This window comes from Lutra lutra, chromosome 13, assembly GCF_902655055.1.
Source record: "Lutra lutra chromosome 13, mLutLut1.2, whole genome shotgun sequence".
In the NCBI taxonomy this organism is placed as follows: domain Eukaryota; kingdom Metazoa; phylum Chordata; class Mammalia; order Carnivora; family Mustelidae; genus Lutra; species Lutra lutra.
Window position 1 is genome coordinate 90,024,950 of NC_062290.1, and position 23,458 is coordinate 90,048,407.

At 57.7% G+C, this 23,458-nt stretch overlaps 1 protein-coding gene across 1 annotated transcript in view; it reads left to right on the forward strand.

Moving 5' to 3' along the window:
- Positions 1 to 23,458, forward strand: part of HMCN2 (hemicentin 2) — a 146,656-nt gene that overhangs the window by 49,437 nt on the left and 73,761 nt on the right. Inside the window, 16 exon segments of the mRNA XM_047700354.1 lie at positions 912 to 1,039; positions 1,041 to 1,070; positions 1,072 to 1,117; positions 1,710 to 1,805; positions 2,113 to 2,240; positions 3,479 to 3,623; positions 5,082 to 5,098; positions 5,100 to 5,195; positions 5,317 to 5,335; positions 5,338 to 5,352; positions 5,355 to 5,474; positions 6,925 to 7,090; positions 16,542 to 16,669; positions 18,405 to 18,659; positions 19,632 to 19,718; positions 22,995 to 23,189. Coding sequence (XP_047556310.1) covers positions 912 to 1,039; positions 1,041 to 1,070; positions 1,072 to 1,117; positions 1,710 to 1,805; positions 2,113 to 2,240; positions 3,479 to 3,623; positions 5,082 to 5,098; positions 5,100 to 5,195; positions 5,317 to 5,335; positions 5,338 to 5,352; positions 5,355 to 5,474; positions 6,925 to 7,090; positions 16,542 to 16,669; positions 18,405 to 18,659; positions 19,632 to 19,718; positions 22,995 to 23,189 — 1,671 coding nt within the window.

The following is a 23,458-nucleotide window of genomic DNA, read 5'->3' on the forward strand; positions in this document are numbered from 1 at the left end:
TTGGCCTGGCTCCTGGCCTGCCAGGATCATGAATTTCTATTTTGGGAAACAACTTATCTTCTCCTGATTATAAATATAAGACAGGGCTTAGAAGAAACACTGTGAACTGTGAACAGTGGTGACTCTGGGGAAGGGCATGAGGTTTGGGGTGTGTGGAAGAAAAATGGGGGGAAATATATTCGTGTATTACTGGAGTTTTGTTTGATTCCTGTGAGCAGGGCCGTCCTTGTTTGGGACGTTTGTCCTGGTGCTATGATTAAGACAGCCCTGGTCATGCTCCAGTGACCTGTTTGGACCATCAAGTATAAGGCCACCTCATTTATAGTAAGCCTGTTTTCGTTTTGTGGTGGAGTTTTATATACTCCTTATAAAAAGATCAGCAAAACAGAGACGTAGAGAGAGAGTGAAGATGGCCATCATCTCTCCATGGATTTGGCTCTTGGGGATCAGGGAATGGTCGCCCAAGTTCAGGACACCTGCAAGAGGAAGGTGGAGGAGGGCGAGGGGGGGTGGAGGGTCTCCGAGGTGGTGGGGCTCCTGTGGCTGGAGCTTGACTTGCTGCCCCTCAGAGGTGGGCTTCCCAGGAGGTATTGCTGCCAAAAGCAGGCCTGTTGCCTCCGCCTGCATTGGTGAGGCCCGGGGAGGCCCCTGTGACCCGATGCGGGGGTATGAGGTGTGGCGGCAACTTCGTCCCACCAAAGGCCGCTCCCTCTGCCTCATCCCCAAGAGCTCTCCAGGGCTGGACCAAGCCAAGCTCAGGTTGGCTCTGGAGCCCTGGGTGTGAGTCAGCCCCAGGTTCACAGGGTGAGGTTGGGAGAAATGGAAGCTCCCAACAGTGGGAGGGGAGGCGGCTTCGGGGACAGCGCCCTGAGGGCACGGCTGGGGTTCAGCCCCCAGGCATGGCTGACCAGTCGTCTCCCTGCAGATGCGCCCCCGGCTGACGGAGCTGCCCCGGGACGTCACCGTGGAGCTGGGGAAGAGCGCCCTCTGGCGTGCGGGCCACGGGCCCGCCCCCGCCACGAAGGTCACCTGGCGCCTGTGGAGATGGCCAGCCACTGGGGCCCGGGCGGTGGCAGCAGGACCGGGCAGCCCAATTCGGGAGTGCTGTTCTTTGAGAGTAAGACACTGGGGCTGGAGGAGCGTGGCCAGGGGAGGCAGGATGGCGTCTGATAGTCCCAGCCCCCAGGCTGGGGGGCTCGGAGCAGAGCCTTGACCCTGGCGTTGACCCTGGGTAAGGTGGTTGCAGGGTCATATTTTGGCCGGCTGACCCGGGGCACGTCGTTCTGCTAGGTCTGAACCCGAGGCGTTGAGAAGGACAGAAGCTGCCACTTGGGTTTCCTGACAGGCTGCCCGGAGGGGTGCTATGTGGCTCTTACACAGGAAGCGCCCAGCATGGTTCCTGACACAGGTAAAGTATTCTGTGCTTTAACAATTGTCACAGCCACCATTGTCACACTATGACCGCTTGCCCTGGGCCCGGCCGGGCCAGATGCCGGCTACTGTGTCTGTATCGGCGACCCCACCCCTCACACCACAAGGCACAGGGATTCACAGACAGCCCCATTCCTGCCCTTCCAAGGCCTGGCTGCTTCCCCCAGCCCTCCTACCTCCCCTCTGCAGGGCCGGGCTCTGCTGAGGGCTTCCTGCCCCTGGGGGTCTGGAGCAGAGGTGTGCCTGGGCAGTCAAGCCTGCCCCTTTCTGCCCCTCAGGTGTGGTCCCCGAAGACCAGGCCCAGTATGTCTGCGAAGCTGAAAATATGTTTGGGAAGGTCCAGGCAGAGGCCCAGCTCGTCGTGACTGGACATGGTTCGCTGGTGGAGCTAGGGGAGGAGGGTTTGGTGGGGAGATCGGGTGCCCTGGAAAGGCCACCTCTATGGCTGTCCACCCTCTGGAACATAGTATCCTTGCCCGGTTCTCCAAGAGGGGCCTCTGGACCCCTCCTTCCTGGGCAGCATGCCCCAGAAAGTGCACCTTGGACTTGAGGATCCCTTATCCTGATGCTCCCACTGGTTCCCTGGGGAGGAAAGGGGGGCAGTGGGGCCTCTGTCCCCCAGATGACCACCCATGGGAATCTGGGTCACCCCTACCATCTCCTGTCCTCCTGTCCCCACAGCCCCCCCGCAGATCGCCAGCAGCGCCTCTACTGTCCGGGTGCTGGAGAGACAGCCGGTGTCCCTGCCCTGTATCATCCTGGCTGGGAGGCCCTTCCCGGAAAGGCGCTGGCTCAGGGCCGGCCTGCCCGTGAGTGCTGGCTCTTTGGGTGCAGTGGCACTGGTGCCGGGGGACAGAGAGGCTGCTGTGTACCCCTCGACCTCCGCTTCACTCTTCACTTGCTCGGGACTGTGCTCTTTCTTCCTCCCTCTCTTTCCTGCATCCTTCCAGAAATTCTCTGACAAGTGCGCTGATAGCCTCTGTCGGCCTCTCAAGTCCTGCCGAGGATCGTGTGGCTGCCGGTCCCTGCCGGAGAGCTGCAGAAGGACCTCGGGCTCCATCAGTGCTGAGGCTAGGGAGCAGAAAGCTGGGGGGCACAGAGACAAGGCTTTCATCCCCCCCCCCAACCATTTTGAGAGCTCTGCAGAGGCCAGTTGTGCTATTGACTCCCCCTGCAGCCTGTGTGGTTGCACATGACCCCAAGGAGGCCCCTGCTTGGGGGTGTGGGCTGTGGCGGTGAAGAGCCCTCCCTAGGAGGATCAGAGGGGCAGCGCGAAGGGGGTGGCCCTGGGCCTTGTCGAGGCCAGGACAGGGAGTGGCTGGAGATGTGGAGTCTGTTTCAGAAAGGATGCTGGGCAGAAACCCCCTCAGGCTTGCTCAGCCCAAAAAAGCCTGGTCCTGAGATGGTTCAGGAGCGGTTTCTAGAACCTGAGGGCAGGGTGTGAGGCTGGACCCCCGGGACAGGGTCAAGAAGGCCGAACCCCCTCACCAAAGATGGGCTGACTTTACATCTTCACAGAGGTTACCCCAGGCCCCATTCCGGACCAGCATTCTCTTCCCTACCCTAGTCCCCATGGGGACACATCTGGGCAGCCACCAGGAGCTGCTGTCTCTGCTTCTCTCTCTGGGACCACATCTGGTGTGGTGGCAGCTCTGTCCTACTCCATGTGGCTCTGTTCTCACTGGGAGTTTGTCCCTCCTCTCTGTAACCTTGGTGTGGAAGGGCCTTGGAGCCCCAATCCCTGCTCAGGAAAGGCTCTGGCCCCAACCCTGCACTCTTGGGAGAGGCTCCCATTGGCCCACGGGGGTCAGGCAGCTTGCCCTAGTCCAGCTGGCCGTGGGAGAGTGGGTTCAAGATGACCTATAGCCCTAAGTCTCTGCAGGGGCAGAGGAGTCTCAGGGAAGGGGTGGGGGTGCTCCAAACCACTAGTCTCTCAGTCCAGCCAGCTCCCCACCGGCCCAGGATGCAGTGTGGCTTCTAGAACACTCTCTCAGCTGGCTCGGTGTTGGGCCACAATTCAGACTGGGGCTTCCTCCCCTCTTACCAGCTCCCACCCGGCAGCCGGCATTCCGTCCGAGCAGATGGCAGCCTTCACCTTGACCGGGCACTGCAGGAGGACGCAGGGAGGTACAGTTGTGTGGTCACCAACACGGCCGGCTCTCAGCACAGGGACGTGGACCTCGTCGTCCAGGGTGAGTCCCCGGGTGGGGGAGTGGGTGCGAGGGTGATGTGGGATGGGGAAGGGGCATGGGGAGAACTTGATCTTCAATACTCTTTAAAAAAAAAAAAAGCACAAAGAGTACATTTTCACTGGAGGGAAATCTGAGGTGCGACAAGTAAAAGACAAGACTCCCATAATGCCAGAAGCTAAGGAGAACCAGATAATTTTACATGTTGGTGTGTATCTCTCACACTTTACATGGATGTGAGCTCACACATGTGCATATACACACACTACATATGTAATGAGTTACGTGTAACTGAAATTGTATATAACTGTGTTTACATTGTATATAATGATTTTTATATAATATATACAATCCTGCGGGGGTCTGTGTATATTTCACTTAAATTTCATAAGGACTCAAGACACGAGGTTTAAAAACCTCCCCGTTCTGAACTGACAGCTCAGACAGGCATGTCCCTCAGCAGAATCTCGGGACCCTCAGAGGCTACCTCTCGCCCGCGGGGCCCGTGCTGGCTCTTGGCTCGCTTCATTTCCATTCAATGTTAATGATCGACTTGCAGGCTTTGGCCCCCTGAGACAATCCAGAAGGGCATTTTCCTCCCTAACGGGTCTCAGCATTACTGGCAGAGCCCTCGGCTACTCCCAACTGGTCCACACCCGGTTTCTCCTCCCCCGCAAATCTGGATGGTGCCCAGAATGGATTTGGCACTTGTTTTCAAGTTCACTGTGTTCTGTGAACACTCTTTGCTGCCATTTCTCATCTGTCCATCCCTGGAGAGTAGGCAGGGAATTGGGTTTAAGGAGCTTTTTTGCTGATGAAGGAATATGGGTACCAAAAGATTAAGTGGTTTTATCCAAAGTCCCAGAGCATAGAAATGGCACAGCTGGTTCCCAGGCGCGGCTGCCCTCCGTCCGTCTACGAAAGTGTGGCTGTCGATGAGATCCATGCCACTGTATTCTTTCATTGAAGTAGTTTTTTAAAATTGTGGCAAATACCATTTTACCACCCACTTTAAACCTCCGTTCAGGGGCATGAAGCACATTCACAGGGCTATACAACCACCACGTCCAGCTCCAGAACCTTCTACTCCTCCCAAATTGTAGTTCTGTTCCCATTGAACACTAGTCCCCGTTTCTCCTCCCGCAGCCCCTGGCAACCACCATTCTCCCTTCTGTATCTGACTTTTCCCTATCCCAGGGACCTTCATGTGAGTGGGAGCATACAGTATTTGTGCGGGTGTCTGCTAGTTTCACTTAGCATACTGTGTTCAAGGTTGCATCTTGTTATAGTACGTATCGGGGCTTTTATTCCTTTTTTAAAGCTGAATAATATTTGACCTCTGCATGCTACATTGCGTTTAGCCGTCAGCCCGTTGATGGGTAATTGGGTTGTTTCCACCTTTGGCTACTGTGGATAAGCGCTCAGAAACCTTGGTTTATAAAATCGGTTTGTTTTTTGAAGTGCCACCTCGGATCCAGCCCTACTGCCATCCACCATGTCACCAATAAGGGTTTCCAGCCTCTCTTCCCTGTGTGGCCTCAGGGAGTCCCCACGCCCACCATCACTTGGACCAAAGTAAGAGGAGCCTGTTAGCATGAGGGTAACCAGAGACAGGCCCAGTACATCATGGGAAGGAGAATGATGCAAATCCCCATGGGGTGTGGGCTTTGCTGATGTCCCCTGGACTCTACCGTAGGAAACCAATGTGCTGAACTCTGGGGTCTCCACTACAACGGAGCAAGGATGGCACCCTGGTCATCTCCCGGCCATCTCCCCAGGATGCCGGGGCCTATGTCTGCACAGCCACCAACGCTGTGGGCTTCTCAAGCCAGGAGATGAGGCTTTCTGTGAACAGTGAGTAATGGCTCCCCATGTCTCGGGAGAAGATCTTGGCGGCAGGGGCACGGACAATCTGACCTTACCTGTATCTTCCCTGTCCTCTGTCAATCCTGCCTCTAAATTCTGCCTATCTGCAAGGTACACAGACCAAAGATGTCCTCCTCCAGCCACTCTCCTCAGTAGTATGGGCATACCCTTAAAGGGGTACCAACTCAACCCTTTGTAAGCGGATGGCGGGAAACCGTCACTCTAACAAGCCTTGGAAAACCCACAGGCCCTCTACCCGGAGCCCTCCCACCTTGGTGGCCCCCTTGCCCGCCTCTCTCTCCTGAGCCTCTATACCCCAGACCCTTTGCTCCTTTCAATTTCTCAAATGGTACACCCTGCCTCAGGGCCTTGGGACATGCAGTTCCTCTGTTTGGAATTCCCTACCCCCTCTTGACCCAGCTGACTTCTTCCATTGGTCAGATGTAGGCTCTCTGACTCCAAGTCACTTTGCTGTAAATTCTCTAGAATCTCCCCTTCGTGAGATGCTTCGCAAGTCTGGTTAAATCATGAATCATGTATTGAGCTGTTTGGTACCCATGTTCCCTCTGGCCCTAACACTGGGAGGACAGGGGCAGGATCTATCTCCTTGCTGCTTCTGGCCAGCATTCATGCAGAGCCTGGTACTCAAGAACTGGCTTGAATGAATGAGCAAATGCACAGCCCAGTTTTTCTAGATACACTCCTAGAGCCAATATTTTCATATTGTAAAAAAATTTTTTTCTTAGAATGGAGATTTTCTCTCTCATGTGCAAGGGATGCGTGAGGGGTACATGGGTCTTGATATCTCCAGCTGGCTAACTTAATTATTGTTGCTTAGACAACCTACCGGTGCTGTCTGGCAATGCAAGCACCTGGCTAAGAATGTGGGGGTGGGCCATAAAGACAGAGGGGTGCAGGTAATCTCCATCATCAGGAGCCTCAAGCTTGATGGAGAAAGACTTGATGGACATGGGTTGTTATAAACCCCCAGTGGGGTTTTGAGGAGGCCAGGGGACATGTGTGTCTTCTGGTGGTTGATAGCCTGAGAATAATTGGGATGATCCCAGAGGAGAAGGGAGACAGAGAAGATAAGGACAGAACCATCTGGAATGTCCCCAGGGAACATTCCAACCAGCTAGTGGGTAGCAGACGTTGGAGCAGGAGGGACCTGATCAGGGTCACCAAGGCCAGCTGAGCTTCCAGAGGGACGGTGACCATGAAGAGGTAGAGGCTGGGACTGGGGGGGGGGGACCATTGGATCTGAGGCCACCCCCAAACCTGCACTCTCCCCTGATGGCAGAGCCCACCCAGTCTCTGCACTTCCCAGGGTGGCAGTGTCCTCTCTGCCTCCTGGGGACAGTCGTCCTTGTCCCCCCCCCGGGCCCCCATGCAATGGCTTCTTGTCCAGCTCACAGTCCCTGCGTGCTTTGACCAACAGCTGAGCCCAGGATCCGCGTGAACGGCTCACATGATGCCGAAGAGCCCCTGAGAGTCACGGCCAAGGCCGGTGATGAGGTGACCCTGGACTGTGAGGCCCAGGGTTCCCCACCTCCACTGGTCACCTGGACCAAGGACTTCCGCCCTGTGCCATCCGTCACAGACAGGTAACCCGGACCACATGCCCCTGGGCCTGGGAAATGGGTGGAGCTTGGGGTCTAAGGAAACTGGCCTCAAGGTGGCCAGTGACCCAGCCAGTGGGTGGGACCCTGTGGACACTCCCAGGGGATGTGTATTCAATTTCACACGTAGCACTTTTTTTTTTTTAAAGATTTTATTAATTTGAGAGAGAGAACGTAAGTGAGGGGAGGGGCAGAGGGCCAAGCAGATCCCCCCCACGGCTGAGCTGGGAACCCAGTGGGGGCTCAATCCCCAGACCCTGGGATTCTGACCTGAGCCGAAGGTCAGGCCCCCCAGGCCTCCCACACATAGCACTTCAGTCCATGGGCCCCGGAAGCTTCTCAGGGGACCCCTGAGAGAGCAGAGACCCCTCCAAGAGAAACACAGAGACCGGCCTGGAGTCACGGATGCCCGGCGCTCCGTGCCCTGGCCCCTGGGTGCTGCAGGCGGACCCTCCGTTCATCTGACGGCAGCCCTTCTCTCGGGCCCACTGAGGCTCAGCGAGGTGCGAGGAGCCACTTGTGGTCGCCGCTGTTGGGACAGTGTCCCGACTGTGTCACGTTCTGTGTCCTCGCCTGCTCCGCAGGCCAGGTGTCCGGTGGCTGGGCTTTCTGACTCAGTTTCCCACCTGCCCTCGGAGAGGCCGCGCACTCCACCTTCCCAACAGGCAGGGCTGCGGGGGATGGCGGTTCCAGACAGGAAGGCCTCGAAACTCCTGAGGCCCTTGAGTTTGGGCCCAGGGCGGCGGGAGGGGGGTTGGCGGTGGGGGAAGCTCTGGCCAGTGACATCAGTCCTGGCGAGGTCTTTGAGAAGTTCCAGACCCAGGAGGTCTCGTCCCCCCCACCCCCGCGAACGCCCACACGTGCGTCTACGCATCTCAGAACATCTGTTTGGTGAGCCCTTCCAAACCTCGAAGCCCGCACCCCTGACTGTGGCTGGGGTCCTGTGCCTGGGCTGGGTCTGAGCGCCTCATCGGTGTCCCCGCGGCGGCACGTCTCGGGCTGGGAGACCGGGGAGCCTCCATCTCTTCCTGGAGGGCCTGGCGCGAGCTCCTCGGGTGGGCGGCGGCCGGCGGGGGCTGGTTATTTATGGCTGTTACTGAGATGATCCACAGTATACCCATTTGTTCACCCCTCCTGGTTGTGATGTGTTAATAGATCAGCCGGGAGCCATAAATTTATAGGAGCTGCTTTTGCAATCCTGCGTTCTGTTCCTTCTCCCTTGCCCTCTCCACTTCTCGCTGGCTTCCAGCTTTCCCCTGAGACTTACGAGACTCTGGGAGTTTATCTAAGTGAGGAGGAAAGTAGGCCTGGGGGGGATTGCGGGGCTGGGTGAGGAGCTCAGGCCGTGGAGTCGGTCACTCCTGGCTGCGGATCCTGGCTGGTGTTCGGGGGGTCGTGTGGCCTCAGGTGGCCGCTGGCTCCTCCTGGCCCGTTTCTCCACCTGTAAAGTGGACGTTGTTTACGTAAGGCTCACGGGGTCCTGCGAGGGATGAACGATGCTTAGTACACGGTCAAGTGCGGGAAAATCGCGCCCTCTGATACCACTTTTTGGCCATGGCTATTCACAAACTAAGGCATCGTTTCCGGCATTTGGGAAATGATCACGTCTGTTACCTCGTTTTGTTCTTACCTACTGTTTTAAATATACAAGCTTTAGTGAGATACAATCCCCCGTGGGACAGTTCTGGGATTCGGCATATTCAGAGTCATGTCACCGTCACCACAACTGCTTTTAGGACATTTCCAGCAATTTCCAGCACCCTCCCCCCGGCAAACCCCACGCTCAGTGGCGGCCCTCCTGTGCCTGCCGTCCCCACATCCAGCCCCTGGCAACCCTGATCTGCTTTCTGGTTTCGGACTGATCTCTTCTGGATGTTTCCAGAAGATTCCAGAAGTGAAATCATATAATCTGTGGCTTTTTGTGTCTGCTTCTTTTCACTCTACGTATGTTTTGGGGATTCAGGCGTATCGTAGTGTGGATCAGGACTTCTTTCCATTTTGTGGCTGATAGTACTCTCTTGTATGGAAAGACCCCCTTTGTCTATCCAGCCACCTGTGGAGGGGCCTCTGGGGTGTTTCCGCGGCTGGCCATGGGAGTAACCTCACCGACTTGGATTGCGTTTGAACTTGGCTCACAGGCTCCGGGTCCCCGTGGTTCTCTGGGCCTCCCTGCGGCGCAGACAGCTTCCCGCACAGAGTGGAACTCCGTTTGCTCACAGACACACAGCTGCCCTTCGTCCTACAGCCATTCAGCCAGAAATGAGGATTTAAAAGTCTCCCGGAAATACGCACCGAGCGGAGCGTGGCGGTGCTGGCGGGCGGGAGCTGCCGTCTGCTCCCTCTCCGAGGCTGTCCTTCCTTTCTTCCTTCTCCAGGGGGATCCCAAGGCTCAGCTTCCATCAAAGCGGCCATTCTGGAACTTTGTGGATGGAGTCTTTCTGAGTCATAGTGTTCACGGACCTCCAGGACTCAGCCCTTCCCCGTCTGCCATGGCCCCTTCCTCTTTCCTCGGGATTAGAGGCCGGCGTCTTCCCTTGGTTGGCTGGCGCCTGTCTTTCCTGACTTTGGGTGTCGTCAGCGAGGGGCTTTCAGCCTTGGCTACAGTTAGGGTCGCCAGCAGAGGTCCAGGGCTGGCACTTCTTCGGGTTCCCTGGCGACTCCGTGATGCGGTCAGGTTGAGAAGCACGATGTGTTTGAGTCTCGAGGCCTCCCGCATTTCCACTGGGACGTAGGTGACCCTCTTCTCATGGCAGCCCTCCTGGAGGCGGCCGGGGTGAGCAGCGCCATGCCCGGTGCACAGAGGGGGAAACAGAACCCCAAGGGGTGGGGAAACTGAGATCCTGACCTTCCCACTCCTGGTGCTGGGTCCTAACACGTGCATGTGCACACACACAGAGACATGGACACATACACATGCCCCCAGAGACCAGACACACTGACACACGGACAGACACAGGCATGCCTGCAGACACAAACGCGGACACATGGGGACCTGCTCGTGGACGTGAGAACATGTTGACACACATACATCAGGCTTCTGGGTTAAGGTCAGGCAGGCCACTGCTCTCTCTGCAGGGTCTAGAGAATTTTCTGAGCTCCTCTCTCCTCTGAGTCAATGGGTCCCAAAGGAAAGACACCTGTAGGTGCTTGAGTATCATTAAACTTGAAACCATCCACCTGCATCCACGCCCCCTTCCCCCCGGGGCACGCAGATGCTTGGATAGGACCCGACTTATTGTTCCTTCTTTCTGCCCCTCTTCACTGGTATTTTCTTCCCCATTTGCCCATTTCCTTGATTCATCCTGGCCCGTGTCACTTGCTGTTCATTGAAAGGGCAAATAACATTCCAGGGCGCTCGGCTCTCATGGTTGCTAAGCTGCTTCTCTGTTTGGGGCATGTGCTCCATTGCCAGTTCTCCATGGGGATCCATGTGCTGTTGGAACATCATTCCCACAAACGCTTCTCCTTATCTTCTGGGTCATTTCCTTGGGGTATCATCCCAAAAAGCAAAACAACTGATTCCGGGGGTGGGAATGGTCGTCGGGGTGCTTGCTACCCCGTGTGTCTGCTGCCTGTGATAGCAGAGTTGTGATTCGGCCGGACTGTCAGCAGGGTTCATGAGCAAGCCCGTGTGCCCAGGGGGCCATGGCAGCAGCCACGAGAAAAGGCCCTTGGAGAGACACCGGGGGTCTGTCTGTGCATGACACTGGGCGGTCCCGTCCCAGCCTGGTCCCCAACTTACTGAGTGAACTTGAGCGAGACTCATCCCCTCTCTGGGCCTCAGTCTTCCCATCTGAGAAATGAAAGGGTTGGGCAGACGATGGTGGCCAGAGAACTCTTAGTGGCTCTTGTCCCATGATTCTGCACCGGGATGCTGGGGCGAGGTGGGGTTTCCAGGCAACAGTGTTTGTTTGTGGCTCTGAGGTGTGGTTGGGACAGCTGTGAGCGCTCCTGGCTCGGGCTCCAGCTCCCGGGGGCAGCGGGCCAAGGTCCCACTCAGGGCCAATCTGGACGCATCTGGGGGTGGGGGGAAGCTGGCGGGGAGGGGACAGCGAGTAGAGGGAGCATCCTGCAGATAGCCCTGAGTGGAGTGAAGTGTCAAGCTGCGCCCGGGTTCTGGTGGTCCCAGAGAAGAGCAACTGCCCCTCTGTGGGCTCTTCGCCTTGACAGATGCTCACAGCTCGTGCTGCCTCCTGGTCTAGCAGCTCTGAGCCGGGGTCTCATTAGCCTATGGCCAACGGCTCTCTTTCTGGAGAACAGTCAAGTGCAATGAACCTCAGAAGCAAACACTAGGAGTACCTTGATGGTTGGGAGCATGGTTGCAGCATCCAAAAGTCAGGTCTGCGTGCTGCCCTAACCCGCTGGGGGGCCCTTGTCTCTCTGTTTCGACTAGTTTTGTCCTCTGCAGAAGAGGGTGCTCCTGGTAGGCTCTGTCTGCCTTGCAGGTTCGGGCCGTTTGGAGTTTGGGAGCCAGAGCGGGCGTCGTAGGGCTGAGACATACATGGTACACAGGAGGCGCTCAATCGTTACCAGCCCCTCTGTATTGGCATTGCTGGGCTGTTCCTCGGACTCATGGGGATGGGCGTCCTCCCGCTCTCACCTAGGTCATGTTTGGTCCTTTTGTGGGTATCGGGCCCTCTACCTACATTCTCTAGACTGGTTTTCCATCTGGGGCTTCCTTACAAGGTTCTGTGGCGTGACCCCCAGCACGGAGATGAGGGTCAGAGTGGTCATCGGTGGGAGAAGGTGCGGTCCGACTGGAGCTGTGCCCCCCAGGCACGTGGCGGCACACGTGGGTGAGGACCGCCCTCGGCGGGTGACCGTGAGGGGTGCTGTTTGGTGACAGCCACCGATCCTTCTCCTGAAGCTTGGGCTCATGCAGTGAGCTTGGAAGGGCGGCAGCAGGCCCTTTAGAAATGGGGGCAGCAGGGCAAGCAACAGGGATGCGGCAGAGGGTCGGGGTGTAGACAAGCCACCTGGACTCTGAGCAGCCCGAGGACAGGAGCATTTTCCCCACCACTGCAGCGGCCGGCCCAGCCGGAACCCCTTGGCTCTTTGACTAGCAAGGGAACAAATGAGCAGGTAGCTGAGCTGAACTCCACGAACCAGAGCAGGGCGTGCATCAGGGAGGGCTTCCTGGAGGAGCTGGGTCATGTGTGGCCTTGAAGGGGATCTGGAGGGCAGGAGAGTGTCCTTAAGACCAGTTTGGAGGGGATGGGACACAGTATGAGTGAAGGGGGAGGGCAGGGTAGTGTGCACTGGACAGCTGGGATTTGCCATTATGCATTTATTAAGCACCTACTGTGGGTTAGGGCCTGCCTTAAGGGCTGGGGACAGGGCAGGACCTGGCCCCTCCACTTACGAAGTTGTCAGTGTCAACAGGTGATCCCAAGTGTGATGAATGCGTAATGGCTCCAGGGTCTTCTAACCGGAACGCAGTGCATTGCCCAAGACAGGGTGGCTTCTCTTCTGTGAGCCACAGAGAACAAGAGGGAGCTGGACAGGTGAGCTTGAGGGAGGCTGCGCCCAGAGTGTGCCTGGGAATGAGGCTGATGGTGTAGCCCAGCTCCAGGTCTTGGCTTGATTCTGAGCACTTCTATCTGGTGCCCCTTTGGTCTCCCTGGGTAGGTAGGTTCCCCCCTTGGAACTCCAAGAACCAGAGGGACTGGGCAGAGTAGGTGGGCCCCTTCCAGATCTGAGCCCCAATCTGTGTGTCTGTGTGAACCCTGCAGGGGCAGCCAACAGTGACAGCTCGGGCCCAGGACATGTCATAAACAGGAAATTCCCCTGTTCTCATCTGGGTGCTTTGGGGAGCCATCTGGCCACTCTGCCACAACGGAGGGGCTGCTGCTGATCACGCCACATGCACACAGCGGCCATGTTCTCCCCATTTCCTCCCACCTCTCCCTGGCCCCCACCCCCAGGCTCCAGCTGCCAGACCTGCAGAGCCTCTGAGAAAGGGGAGGGAGAGCTGGGTCACAAGCCCATAGGGCGGGGGAAGGACAGGCAGCTGTGGGAGTCCATGGACTGCACCTACCGGCCTTGAAGTGTCAAGGCAGGAGACCTTCCTGGAGGAGGTGATGTCTAAGTATCGAAGGCTGAGCTGGTGTAATTTGGGTGCACAGGAGGTGGAGGGGTGCCCCAGGTAGACAGAACGGTGGTCCAGCGGGGTGGGGGTGGGGGACTGGTCCACATAGGCCAGGATACTGTGCTTGGGTTTGGGGCAGCCAGCAGTGGACAGCCGCAGAGGGCTTTAAAACAAGGTGGTGATAGGACCATTTTGTCAGTGGCGGCAGACTCAGGCTGCACGGGGCTGGCACTGGGTCCTTTGGCCTCTGTTAGGACTCAGCTTGTCCATCTGTAAGATGGATTCTCCCTGCGTTCCATTTTCATTCGTGATAAAGCAAGCAGCATTCCCTTTCTGGGCACTGACCTGGGGCTGGTCCCAAGAGAGACAAGCTGCCTACCTTCACTATGGGGAATTATCCACTTTCAGACTTTTCTTTGATTATCTTTTTCCGGAAGCTTCTACTTCCTATCCTTTAAAAAAATTTTTTAAAAAGATTTTAATTATTTATTTGACAGAGAGAGAGATCACAAGTAGGCAGAGAGGCAGGCAGAGAAAGAGCAGGCTCCCTGCTGAACAGAGAGCTCGATGCGGAGCTTGATCCCAGGACCCTGAGATCATGACCTGAGCCGAAGGCAGAGGCTTTAACCCACTGAACCACCCAGGCGCCCCCCCCCCCCCCTTTTAAAAAGACTTTACCTACTTCCTATCCTTTGAAGGTCTTGTTGAGGCGGGGGGAGAGAGAGAGGGAGCGAGCCAGCAAAGAGCTCTGTGGTCTCTAAAATTCTCAGAACTAGAAGGCAACTTCTGAATAAAGGAATCCAGAGCTGCCTCTTCAGATATGAAAGAGTCAGGGTTCAGAGACCTTGTCCGGCTGCCTGAGGTTGCACAGCATGTCTGTAGCAGGACCAGACCTCAGATCCTGAACTCCAGTCCCCACCCCAGATCTCTTTCCCCTGAGCTGCGCTGTCCCCATTTTGCCAGCGGAGGTTTGCAGTGAGGCGGGGGAGGGAGGGAACCGTGTCTCTGCCGCCAGTGTGACTGAGGCTATGCTCCGTTCTCAGAATGATTTGGTCCTTGTTTGGTGGATGTCAACATTATTTAATTAAAGAAACCAAACAGACAACAATTGTAAGAAAAACCAAGCAAGAAAGCGATGCCAGGTGGGGGAAGCATTCCCCTGTTACTGGGACGAAATGGGACCGAAGTGTTTTTCCTCCCTTTTGAAAGATGACGCAACCAGCTCAGGGCAGCTCAGCTGGTTGTTGACTGAGCCCTGGCTCTGCCCCACATCCATAGGCTTCATGTCACTTCCTTTCCACCAGCTCCTGTAACTCCAGATGAGGACACGGAGTCTTAGGGAGACAGAGACCTTGACCCTAGGTCAGCCTGAAAGAGGCAGATGGTAGTTCATGCGGGGACACTTGTTGTCAAAGCCTTGCTTCCATCTGCTCCCCAGGTAGGGGCACTGCCATCAGAGTCTCAGGGTGGGGCCAGGAGAGTCTGATGAGAGTCTGATGAGAAGCTGAGTCCTACGAGCCATCAGGGAGGCGGTCTGTGCCAATGAGAGTGGATGGTATATGAGCTGTGGTCCAAGGGTCCTGTGCCTGTGCCTATAGGACACACAGCAGTGTACGCAGATCTCTGGTGGTGGAAGAGAGAGAGAGGGAGAAGGGAGAGAGGGAGGAAGATAAGAAAGAAAAAAATCTAAATATTTAATGTCCACCAAAGGAAACCAGTTCATGAATTATGGTAGAATCACGTGGGAATACTACATAGCAGTGAAAAATGAGTAGATCCCCCCAACACACATACACATGAAGCCAGTTATGTGAACGTTTTAAACACTGCAGAACTGTATTGTGTATTGTTTGTGCCTGTGCCATCATCACCATGGTAACCACTGCCCTTTGCTCAGTACCTTTCTGTTCTGAGCAGTGTACTGCGCGTTAGGCCATTCTGTTCTTCCGATGACCCCAGGAGGGATAAGTGCCACTGCTGTCTCTAGTTTCCAGAATGAGACAGTGGAGGCACAGGGAGGTTAAATGTCTAGATCAACCTCCCATAGCAAGCGTGTGGCCAAACAAGGTTGGACTGACCCAGTGTTCTCACCCAGTGCCTGGGCTCTAAGGCCACCCCCCAGTGTGTCACTTACAGCTGTCCTCAGAGAACTAGCACCACGTGCCTGCTGGATGCTCCAGGAGGGGCCGCTGAGCAGAGCGATTATTACCCCATTTCACAGATGGGGAGACAGAGGCCCAGCAGGGCCAAAGTAGTTAGCCCGGAGTTGCCTAGAGAGTCTGTTGCTGGTGACACTGACCTGTTTGAGAAACACATGCCAAGCACTTGATTCGCAGATGCCTGGGACACAGGGACTATTGTCACCTCCGTGTTGCCGAGGAGGAAACCAAGGCTCAGCAGAAAGGGGAGGGGGCGGCCCAGACCTATGGGGCTCTAGAGCTCAGCTGTATCCTGGGAACACAGTCTGCAGGGCTGGACTTTGGGGTCCCCCGCCCCTGTGCTGGCCACTTACATTTGGGGCCAGCTGGGGCTAGTGGCTGCAGCTGCCCTCTTTGATTTGTAGGGACAGGGGCTTCACAGAGCCAGCACATGTGGGCCGGTGACATCATGTCTGCAGGGGCCCCATGAGGTCCAGCCCAGCTGCAGGAGTCTGGCTGGGGGCCCCCGATCCCTTTGGGATAAGGGCCAGGTGCCTTGAGCAAGGTGGGCCAGATGGGGAGGGCCGTGACGGGCAGCCTCCACAGCTCCCTCCGGAGGGCCCAGCACCGTGCTGGGCCACAGGGCACCAAAGAGCACTGGCTTCCGAGTCTGGCCGGCCCTGGCACTTAGGCACAAAGGGCCTCTGGGCTGGCAGCTTCTCCCTACAAGCCATGGGAAGGTCGGGCAAAGGGGGCCTCATCCCCTGCCTGAGGGCAGGGCGTGCAGTAGAAGAGGGGGAGTTACTGGTGACCCTGTGCCAGGCCACATGAACCCACATGGAATCCGCTCACCAGCCCCAGACGCAGGCCTTCCTAGTGTGCCCATTTTGCAGATAAGGAAATGGAGGCCCCAAGAAGGGATGGGACTTGCTTTACTCAGTGAGGAAAATTCGGACTATGGACCAGATCCCAAGCCGTGGATTCCTAGTCCAGTACTATTAGATCTTAGACCAGTTGGGGTGGGACCTGGCCCTGGCTGGAAGTAGAGGCAGGTGGGGTGGGGGGAAGACTGAAGCTTGGGTGGGGGGTAGACATAGCCTCAGTCCTGGCAGGCTTCCAGGAGTAGGTGGCTAGTTCAAGTTGGGTCTGGAGGTCCTTCCTGAGGGGGTGGGGTTGGTTGTGGTCTCACCAGTGCCCCTCACTCCTGCAGGCATCGCCTCCTCCCTTCAGGCTCCCTGCGTCTGGCTCAGGCCCAGGTCGGTGACAGTGGCCTCTACAGATGCACGGCCAGCAACCCTGCCGGGTCCGCTTCTCGGCGCTACGACCTCGAGGTGCAAGGTAGGGCCCTGCTGGTCCCCTGGGTCTGACCCGTGGCCCCGCCCTTCCCTCTGTCTTTCTCAGGCCTTTTCCGTGCTCCTCCCTCTCTGTGGGATGGGCCCTGTCACCTCTTCGTGGGAGCCCTCCAGGGTTTCCTCCCCTCCCCTGCATCCTGCCTTCCTCCAGCCCCATCTCTCTCCTTCCCTTGCTCCTTACTCCTGTGCTCATGCTCGGGATGCCCTGAGAACAGAGGGCAGGGCCCAGGGCAGGCCTAGGTCGGTGGGGGCTTAGAAGACAGGAGGGGGTTCTGGTTCCTGGCTTGGCTGGGACCCCAGCAGTGGATGTGCCCCTAGGTGTCCAGGTCCCATCCACGGACACTAGCCATGGAGTTGCTCCACCAAAAAGAGCCAGGGAGCTTGTCATCTCCAAAAGCCCCAGGGAATGACTGAAGACAGGGGTCAGCCAACTCCGACCCTCGGACCCCATCTGCCCCATTTCCTGTTTTCACATGGCCCACCAGTGAAGTACGCTGTCCACATTTTTAAGTGATTGGGAAAAAGAAAACCCCAGATAATACCGTGTGACGCGTGAAAATTACACAAGGTTCAGGTTTCAGTGTCCATAAAACCAGCCCCCTTTACGCGTGAAAATTACACAAGGTTCAGGTTTCAGTGTCCATAAAACCAGCCCTCTTGGGGCACGGCCTGGCGCGCTTGTGTACGTGTGGTCTGGGGCTGCTTTTGTGCCACAATGGCTAGTTGAGTAGCTGAGAGACAGACCATCTGGCCCATGTGAAAGATTTAGTCTCTTGCCCTTTCCAGAAAATTTGTCCCCTGATCTAAGCTAGCATCCCATTTCCCAGGTGGAAGGGTCGAGGCTCAGAGAGGGCAAGGGCTCAAAGGTTTGCTGTGGGTTTGCATGAACATCTGAGAGACATGGCAGCAGGGGGGCCGGGTGACGAGTAGGGCCTCAGAGTTGGGAGGACCGGATTTGAATCCTGCCTCTACCACTGCCCAGCTGTGTGACCTTGGTTGGACCCTAGGCGTCTCTGAGCCTTGGTTTCCTCCTTCGCGAAGGGGGGCCCCCAATGCCCATTCCATGGTTGTCATGAGGGGGCGCGCAGCACAGGGAAAGCTGCTATTGTTTTTGGCAGGCGTGGGGGTGGGCGGGGTGTGTACACCCTCCTGCTCCTGGACATAGAGGCCCAGGGGGGCCTGGTCCCACAGAGCCAGGCAGGCTCCAGCTCCTATCAGCTGAAGGGGTAGGCAACTCTGGTTAATCACATAGCCCTTCTGAGCCTCAGTTTTTTTCATCTGCCAAATGGGCATGATATCACCTTCCCGTAGGAAAGACCGAATGCGACGGAGGAGATGTGAATGTGGTAGAAGTGAGCACCTACATCTTCCCCAGCCCAGGGGAGGGAGGGCATAGGGGAGCGGGGAGAGGTGGGAAGGGCTGGGGGGGTTGGGGGAGGTGGCGGGAGGAGAAAGCCACTGAGCATAGAGGAGTGATTTTGTGATGAGAGCACATGTGTTCAGGTGAAAGGCCAGATTCTGTTCACTTTGGGGGGTCCACATGGAGTGTCCCTTTCCTGACAGATTGAGGAATGGTCAGCCTTAGACCAACCCCCATGATGATTTCTGCTGGTTGGTGATACCCAGAAGGGAGGGCAGGAAGGCCCCCTTTGGGGGTCTGGGCTTTGTGACCCCCACCTGGGGGCTCCACAACCTGATGCCCCTCCCCGGGGCCGTGTCAGTGCCCCCTCAGGTGCAGCTGGGCCCGCGGGTCCTGAAAGTGCTGTCAGGAGAGATTCTGGACCTGAACTGTGTGGCTGAGGGCAGCCCAGAGCCGCGGCTGAACTGGTCCAAGGACGGGGTGACCCTGCAGGGTGGGCGGCCCGAGGGTTCCGTCCACTTCTCCGCCATCCAGACCTCTGACGCCGGGCTGTACCGCTGTGAGGCCTCCAACAGCGCCGGCCTGGATGCCTGGGAGCTGGAGCTCCGGGTGCTGGGTGAGTCTCCCCCAAACCCCAGAACTCACAACTCCCCCCCTTTCCCCACAGCAGCCAGGGCTTCTGAGATGTGTGACTCCTGCCTTCCTCCCAGCCTCCAGTGCCCCGAGGCGGTGGGGCTGTCCCTCATGAGGGAGGCTCATGGGTACCCTGTCCACTGGTGTGGACAGAAGGTGCCATGCCAGGGCCAAGGTTTGGCTTCTTCCACTTTCCAGCTGGACAACTGTAGGCCGGTTATTTCCATTCTGTGGCCCTTGGTTTTCTCCCTTGGAAAATGGGCCTGATTAGATGCGAGGAGTCAGTGAGAGAATGTGTGTGAGGTGCCTGGAGCCAGAGAGGTCTGGATCAGTGGTTTTATTTATGGGGCGCCTGGGTGGCTCAGTCGGTGAAGCATCTGCCTTCGGCTCAGGTCCTGATCTCAGGTTCTGGGATCGAGTCCTGCATCGGGCTCCGCTTCTCCCTTTCCCTCTGCCCTTTCCTCTGCTTGTGTCCACGCGTGCTCTCTCTCTCTCAAATAAATAAAATCTTTTAAAAAATAAACAAAGATTCTATTTATTTAAGAGAGGGAGGTGTGAGGAGCAGAGGGAGTGGGACCAGCAGACTCCATGCCAAGTGCACAGCCTGGCGTGGGGCTCCATCCCACGATCCTGAGTTCACCACGTGTGCTGAGATCAAGAGTCAGATGCTCAAACGACCAAGCCACCTAGGAACCCTTCACTATTTTGAAATTAAACCCGGGAAGTGGCAGCTGGAGGGGCATGGAGGGCAGGGCGATGCCAAGCTCCACCTTCCAAGCCCTGGAGTCTTAGGGGACCCTAGCGGCTTCTCTGTGGGCCAACCATGGGCCACCTGGTGGGAGGCAGGTCTGCACCAATGGCCAGGAAGCTGAGGGCCTTATGCCGGGCTGGGTTGTGGATGGGACGCCCTCTCCACCGGCCCCGGGGTAAGTAGGGTCACGCCATCTCTCCCCAGAGCCGCCGCACTGGGAGGCTGATGAGACCAGCGGCCTGCTGGAGAGAGTGGCGGGAGAGAACGCCAGCCTGCCGTGCCCGGCCAGAGGTGATGCTGGGTCCCGGGGGGTTTGGGCTGGGAAGGAGCACCCCTTCCATGTCAGCGCCCTGGGTCACACCTTGGGGGCAGTGCCCATGGGTTACGGAGGGTTACGGGGTCCTAACTTTCAGCCCGGCTGTGCCAGGACTTTTATCCTATTGACAACACTGTAGGGTGGGTATTAGCATTAGCTTTTTTTTTTTTTTTTCTTTTGACTAGGGGTAATCTAGGCCCAGAGGGTTTAAGCAAGTTGTCAGAGGTCACCCAGCCAGGAGGTGACTCATGATATGTGGTGCGGTTTGACCCCGCCCCGAGGGCCCCTTAAGCCCCAGCCCCTTTGGGAATGCTACAGCTCAGGCAAGGATGGCCCGAGGGTCTTGGGATTGGGGCTCGGAGGCCCCTGCGGAGGATGGATTCACGTGGCTCGGGGCAGACTAGCCCTTTGGGGGCCCCCTTGGGAGCAGCAGCACAGTTGTGGGGCCAAGATAGCCACCTCTGTGGTCAGCCATCCCATGCTGAACCCCGCCAGATACCATGGGGCAGTTCGTACCTTTTGACGGAGCCTCTATTTCTCATCTGTACAGTGGGCCATTCCAGACCCCCACACAGGACAGCTGGGAGGGGTCGGGGGAACAGCAGGAGTTTTGGGTCCCTGCACCATGCCTGGCACACTGTAGAGGCTCAGGGGGATGTGTTGGATGGGGATCTGGGTCCGAGGCTGCTTACAAGAAGTCTAGAAGGAGTCAGGAGATCTGGTTCTAGTCCCTGCATCACTTCTGGTGCCAGGAGCCCAGGGAAGTCCCTGGAACAGGCCCCAGGGAGGGGCAGGTAGGAGGCAGGGCTGGGTGGGAGCAGCTTGGGAACCTCCTGGACTCCTCTCTGAGACACGCCCACCCGGTGGCCCCACAGCCCACTCTCAGCCAGGGCGCCACCTTGTGCCTGGCTCTGGGAACAGCAAGCCGCCGATCCGCAGTTCTGGGAGGTGGGGGTGGAGTGGGGGTGGAGGACCCAGCCAGCGGCCCTTCTGCCCCTCGTGCCCCTCATCCTCTCTGGTCAGTCTGTCCTCTGGGCCCGACTTCAGCTGAATCAGCATAACCCAAGCCCCCTCGGATAAACAGCACCTGCCCCCCCGGCTGCCCTTGGCCTTCTCCCTTTCAAGCTGGTCGCTGCCTGGTGGGCAGGGTTGGGCGCTGGCATTCACCAGCCGTGTGACCTTGGGCTCAGAGGGCTAAGGAGAAGGTGCCGCGCCCAGTGCTTGGAATGCAGAAGCCCTGGTACCCACGGTGGGTGACAGCACCCGCCTGCTCCTTGGAGGCGGGACGGGAAGGCCAGGAGCCTGGCCGCTGCCTGGCTTGGGATGTGGGCCACACCACTGCTCCTCTCTTGGCCCCCGTGAAACAGGAGTGGGGAGATGAGGTGAGTGATTGTCACCGACAGTTCGGAGTCCCCTGGAATCTTCCCTGGGCAGAGCTATGGGGCAGCTCTGTGGTAAGAGCTCATTGAGGGGTTAGATGTTTTGCATTTAAAAACAAGTTCCAGGGTTCAAAACTCAGTGTCCCTCCTGGAGAGCAGCTCTGAAGTCCTGGGACCTGGCATGGCGGGAGGATGGGGGTGGGGCCGGCCACTCCAGAAAAGCTGAGGAGCTGGGGGGAGCATTGTGCGTTGTGGAGTGTGTGTGGCAGGGTGTGTGTGTTTGTGTATGTGATGTGTGGTGTATATGTGTGTGGTGTGTATGTGGTAGAGTGTGTGGTAGAGTGTGGCATGGTGTTGGGGTGTGTGTGTGTGTGCGTGTGTGTGTGTGTGTGTATACGTATGTGTGAGCACATGTTGTGGCATGTGTGGCCTGGGGGCTGTAGCGTGTGTGTGGCGTGGGTGCCGTGGCATGGTGTGCATGTGCGGTAAGTGTGCTCACACGTGTGTGCCCGCTGTGGGGAGCAAGGCCCCTGCGGCAGGAGGTTCCAGCGGGCTCACGGGTGGGCACAGAGCGGGTGACAGGCCCCCTCCCCTCCTGGCGGTGGGCAGAGTTCCAGAACGGGAGGCACAGTGGCCAGGGTGGGGGTGGAGGGCCTGGGGACCCTCCAGAAAGAGGCGACACCTGGGATGCCCGGGGTGTGCCACGTCCTGCTGGCCACCCTAGATCAGAAACCGGCCCAAATGGGGTGGCGCACCACTTCTTCCCCGTGGCTGAGAGTGGAGGAACGATTCAGGGGGCTTGTGTCTGGGGTGGGGCGTGGCATTAGCCCATATGGCTTCGCCCACACTGTGGGTCCCGATGACCAGCGTTGGCTAAGAGGGAGGGGGGTGACGGAGGTGTGAGGGTGCTGTCCTTGGCGTTTGGGGAGTGTCCCCCTCCTATGTGGCTCCAGTGAAGGAAGGAGGGCAGGGGAGGGCCCAGCGCTCAGAGCGCTTTGTCCTGACGTCGTCCAGTAGGTCCACAGGGCGGGGGCGTGTGTGAGCCCAGCTCTGCTATGACCACCGGACACCGCTGTCTCCTGGGCGTGTGTGGCCCTCAGGAGGCTGGGTCATCCCCCAACACCAATCTGAGGACCCCACTGTGTGCCCGGCCCCAGGGGGGCAGCCGTGTGTTCCCAGTCTTCCGTGTGCCAGGCCATCTCTGCCTGGTGGCAGAGATGGACCTTGGGCAGTGAGTTGTGTCCACGAAGGGATTCCAGGGCAGTTGTGGTGCTCACAGTGGAGCTGGGAGGTGGCCAGTAGTGCCAAGCCCATGCCTGTGGAGGGACGAGCAGCCTAGCCTCACCGGAGCCTCCCCTTTCCAGCACAGACTGGACAGATGCTGAGTACAGTGGGCTTGCTCATTCAGTTCGAGCCTGCTGTGGGCCAGGCCCTGGGCTTGCGGGGTGGGGTCAGGGAATCAGAGTGAAGATCCTGGCCTTTGTTGGGAGACAGGCAGTAGGCAAAAGAAATCTAAATAAAAGCATCATGTGCACAGTAGAAAGTTGGGGCTGATTGGCAGAAAGTAGTTGGGCCAGCTCACGGGGCCAGGAGTATGATTCCAGATGATGGGACCTCTTTGAGAAGGGAGCCGGGAAGAGGGCTCTGGCCCCTTGCCTGTGGCCCTCAGGGCCCTGGGATACCAGTGGACCTGCAGCACGGGGTGGGAGGCAGTGGACATGTGGGCACTCCTGCCAGGCTAGGGGCGAGGAGGCACTTGGAATCACCGCCGGAGGGTCAGTGATGTTTGCACAAGGGAGGGGGGCGGGAATGTGGGTACAGAGGGGAAGGAGGACAGAGCACTCATGCTGATGACTCCATGTGCCCTGCCAGGGACACCCAAGCCACAGGTCACGTGGCGGAAGGGCCCATCCTTGGAGCCCCTGCGTGGCCGGCCGGACCTGGAGGTGCTGGATGAAGGCTCCCTGTTTCTGGCCTCAGTTTCTCCCACTGACAGCGGAGACTATGAGTGCCAGGCCACCAATGAGGCAGGCTCCACGTCCAGGAGAGCCAAGCTGGTGGTCTACGGTAAGCAGGGACCCCAGAGCAGGGGATGGCTTGTATATACTTTCCAGTGGTGCCCCAGGATGCCCAGGTAGGGCGGCGCCAGCTCCCCAGGGCCCGAGAGCTCACGGTGGGGCAGGCTGTGAGCCACCCTGGCTTGCTCTGTGATGACTTGCCTGGGAGGTTTGTTACAAAGATAGACCCAGGCCCCACCTTCAGAGATTACGACTCCGGGGTCCCTCCCAGGTGACCACAGCAACAGGTTAGAAGTAGAACCAGTTGGGTCTGGGGGC